The 3,565-nt window shown below is 39.7% G+C and overlaps 1 protein-coding gene across 1 annotated transcript; it reads right to left on the bottom strand.

Annotated features, from left to right (window-relative positions):
* Positions 1-214: 214 nt before the first annotated feature.
* On the bottom strand, positions 215-1,741 carry LOC115213175 (tigger transposable element-derived protein 4-like). The gene has a single exon (XM_029782111.1). It carries the CDS (start codon positions 1,739-1,741, stop codon positions 215-217), a length of 1,527 nt encoding a protein of 508 aa, XP_029637971.1.
* Positions 1,742-3,565: the final 1,824 nt, after the last annotated feature.

The raw sequence follows: 3,565 nt of genomic DNA on the forward strand, positions 1-3,565 counted from the left end.
AGGTGGCAAGCTGGCAGAATTGTTAGCACACCATGCTAACAGGTGGAATTTCCTCTGTATTTACATTCTGGGTTCAAATTCCACTGAGGCTGACTTCACCTTTCAGGGTTGATGAAATAAGTACCAGTTGAGCACTCGGGTGGATGTAATCTAATAGCGCAACTTTCAGGCCGTGTTCCTATGGTCGAAAATCTAACTATTATCAGAATAAATATTATTTCTTTTCTAAAGAATCCTTAATCAACATTTGATTGCGTCCTTTGGAAGCATCATCTTCGACCATTTCTTCTAATTTTACAAAAGGCAAATCATCAAAGTTTTCGAACTTCTGTTCGAGGTAGGCTCTGAAGGTGTACATAGCTGCCAGACCTTCTGTTCTCGTCAACTGTCGCTTTTCTTCCACTCTCTCTTTAATATCTACATCACATTCATCGTCGTCCACAAGATAGCGTTTATCAGTTGAAGTTGCTACTTGTTGGCAGATGTCAACGTCTGTAAGCTCGCCATATGTCGGTAATTCGTCGTCGATACTGACAAACTTATTAAATGTCTCATTTTCTTCGTCTTCTTCATCTTTAACTCCCTGCTCTGACCAGGCGGTTTCATCGCTTTCAAAAGGAAAACCGGATATTAGAAAACCGTTTCGGATTGTCCGATGTGTTACTAAAACCATGGCCCGTTTCAACATAAACATGGCATCTAGTACGGAGATGGATCTAGTAAATTCTTGGGTTGCCACGCCGTTTTCGAACGTAGTGAGCATTCTTCGGTTAATATGACGCCGATAATGAGTTTTTAGAGATTTGATAATTCCCTGGCGGCAAGGTTGAATGAAATGAGTACTCTTTGGCAGATAAACAACTCTGATAGCCGGCGTTGTATTATTAGCACATCGATGACATGCAGCACTGTCAACAAACAAAATTATCTTGCGGTTCTGCGCCTGGAACTTTTGGTTCATTTCCCACAAAATCGTCTTCCATATATCGTTGGTCATCCAGGATTTCTGATTGCTGTAATAGGAGAGGGGCAATTTTTGCACTCGATCGAAACACGCAGGTTTTGGATGTTTGCCAACGATGTGAAGGTCTTTTTCCGAGCCATCTGAATTAACACAAACCAGGACAGTAACCTGTTCCTTCGGTACTTTATTTGCATTGGTTTTCCCACCTTGGAATGTAATTATTCCCGGCTGCAATGCTTTATATAGTAGACATGTTTCAGCAGCGGTGAAAATATCTCTGGGCTTATATCCTTTAATTTTTTCCTTCAGTTTGTCTTCAAGCCACCTGTCCGCTGCTACGAATTCCTCACCTGGCGTTTGTTCGTTGTGAAGTCTAGAAAATTTAATATTGTGTCGGTTCTTAAATCGTTCTAGCCACCCACTCGAAGCCGAAAACTCTTTTATCCCCAAAGATGCTGCAAACTGAGATGCTTTTTGTAGCATCAAAGGGCCGTTTACCGAAGCATTCATACACTTCATTTGGGTAAACCACTTAAGTAAAGCTTCTTCGACGTCTTCAAAGTTGCTTTTCCGATTTCTAATCTTCTTCGAGTTTCTGTTGTTAACATTTTCAGCCCTGAGCTTTTTGGCATGTTTCTTAATTTTAGAGATGGTTGATCTGTCGCATGTAAATAAAGACGCTATGTCAGCTAATTTCTTACCTGATTCTATAAAGTCAAGAATTTCAATTTTCTGTCCCAACGATAGTTGCCTTCTTTTTTGTCTGCTCTCTGCCATTGTGGCAGTGAATAATACATATAAAACTTCAAAGTACTAAGTATGTGACTATAAACATGGTGAGTATAAGTGGAGTGACTATAAGCGGAGTGATTATATCCGGTGTATAACGTGAACGCAACAGCCGAAGATTTTCATTGGCTGGATTGTAATTACTGACGGTTGCCGCCAAATTAATCAACGTAATTTGTAATTTTCCCTTGGTGAGAAATGTCTAACTTCTAACAAGTCTCTGTAACAAAAGTTCAATAATTGCTTCATATTGATCATAGAACTGTCAGCAGAGAGAACTTTAGAGGTGTCACATATATTTTTTAGCAATAAAAAATGAACACTAAGAATTGGGATTTTTTCTTCCAGCTTTTGGTTGGGTGAGGTGGAAGGCATTGTACCCATGGCCTCTGCAGGACTGTCAAAATTGAGCAGTTAGTGTTTCTTACGAAGAGTTATAAGTCAACAGCAACAGGATGAACAAGTACAGGAAAGGAATTTCAAGGAAGCAAAATTCTGAGAAGGAAAAGTTACATGTAGGAGTTAGTGCAGGGCCTGAAGGGAATAGACACAACATGGGTAATAAGAGGAAGTAAGACGAAATGAACTAAAGATGCCTGAGTGGCAGTATCATGAAATCAGTATTTTGGGGTGGACACTGCTGAAAGATGGTCAGTAGGTCATTGATATATAAAATGAAGAGTAAGTGGGGTAAAATTGAACCCTGTTGCATACAAGAGTTGATGGAGTGTGGTTAAGAGAGCTCCTGCTGTACATGCTTACAACTGTGCAATTTGACGGAAACTCACTGATTCAGAAGATTAACAGAACTCATAACCAAGTAAATTTGCTTTAAGAGGAATGACTATGTACATATAAGCACCAAACTTTCAGGTGGCCTATTCCACCTACTGTAAAGAGGTAACAATGAGCCTGGACTAAAAACAATCATCCTTGATGGAGGAAAAGCAATCTGTATATGTCAGTTAATTTATTATCTTCCAGTACGCTAGTTTCAAACTGTTACTGTGTTTAAAGAAATTACTAGAAGCACTCACTATCAGACCAGAGTATCTACAAGCCTCATTCAACACCTTAACTTGTCTTCTCATGTGTACTCGGAGACCCCAACCATTAGACAAACTGTTGCACTTGTCTCTACATAATTCATCACTGCTTATTAGTATGTGCAGTATTGGTCTCAACTAGATGGATGCATGGTATAATTGAAACAACAAACACATGCACAGACAGAGATGCGCACACACACACACACACGCATTTACAGTTTTCTTCTCCCAAATTCACTCAAGGCATCTGTAAGCCACTTGCCCTTGCCCAAAGCGCCATATTGTCTGACTGAATATGAAACCGTGCGGTTGCCAAGCAAACTTCCTGACTACATGCATGTTAATTAAAAAGATAAAGGCATGACAGAATTTCAAACACCATTTCAGGAACTTCATGAATATTACGATTTATCACTGGTTATGCACCACTAGTCACAGTGCGCTTCCTCACATTATTGTCGCCTTCAAAGGCTCCTATCCTGCTGGCTTGGTGGACAGGTCATTTCTACTTACATATCATCATATTGTTTCCCTACATTAATTGTCTGAATGATCAGCAATGTCATTCTGAGTAATGATTCATGAAGCTTCAGTCTCTAAGACGTTACATTATGTATTGAGTACTTTTTGTTTGTATGTAAGCACAAACACTCACCAGTCTCTTTCTCCTCTTACTCTCGGGATCCTACACACTCACTGTTTACCAAAATTCCTGTCACAAAATATTGATGACATAAGATGACAGAAGAAGGCACTGGCCAAA

The sequence above is a fragment of the Octopus sinensis genome, linkage group LG6 (assembly GCF_006345805.1).
Source record: "Octopus sinensis linkage group LG6, ASM634580v1, whole genome shotgun sequence".
NCBI lineage: Eukaryota > Metazoa > Mollusca > Cephalopoda > Octopoda > Octopodidae > Octopus > Octopus sinensis.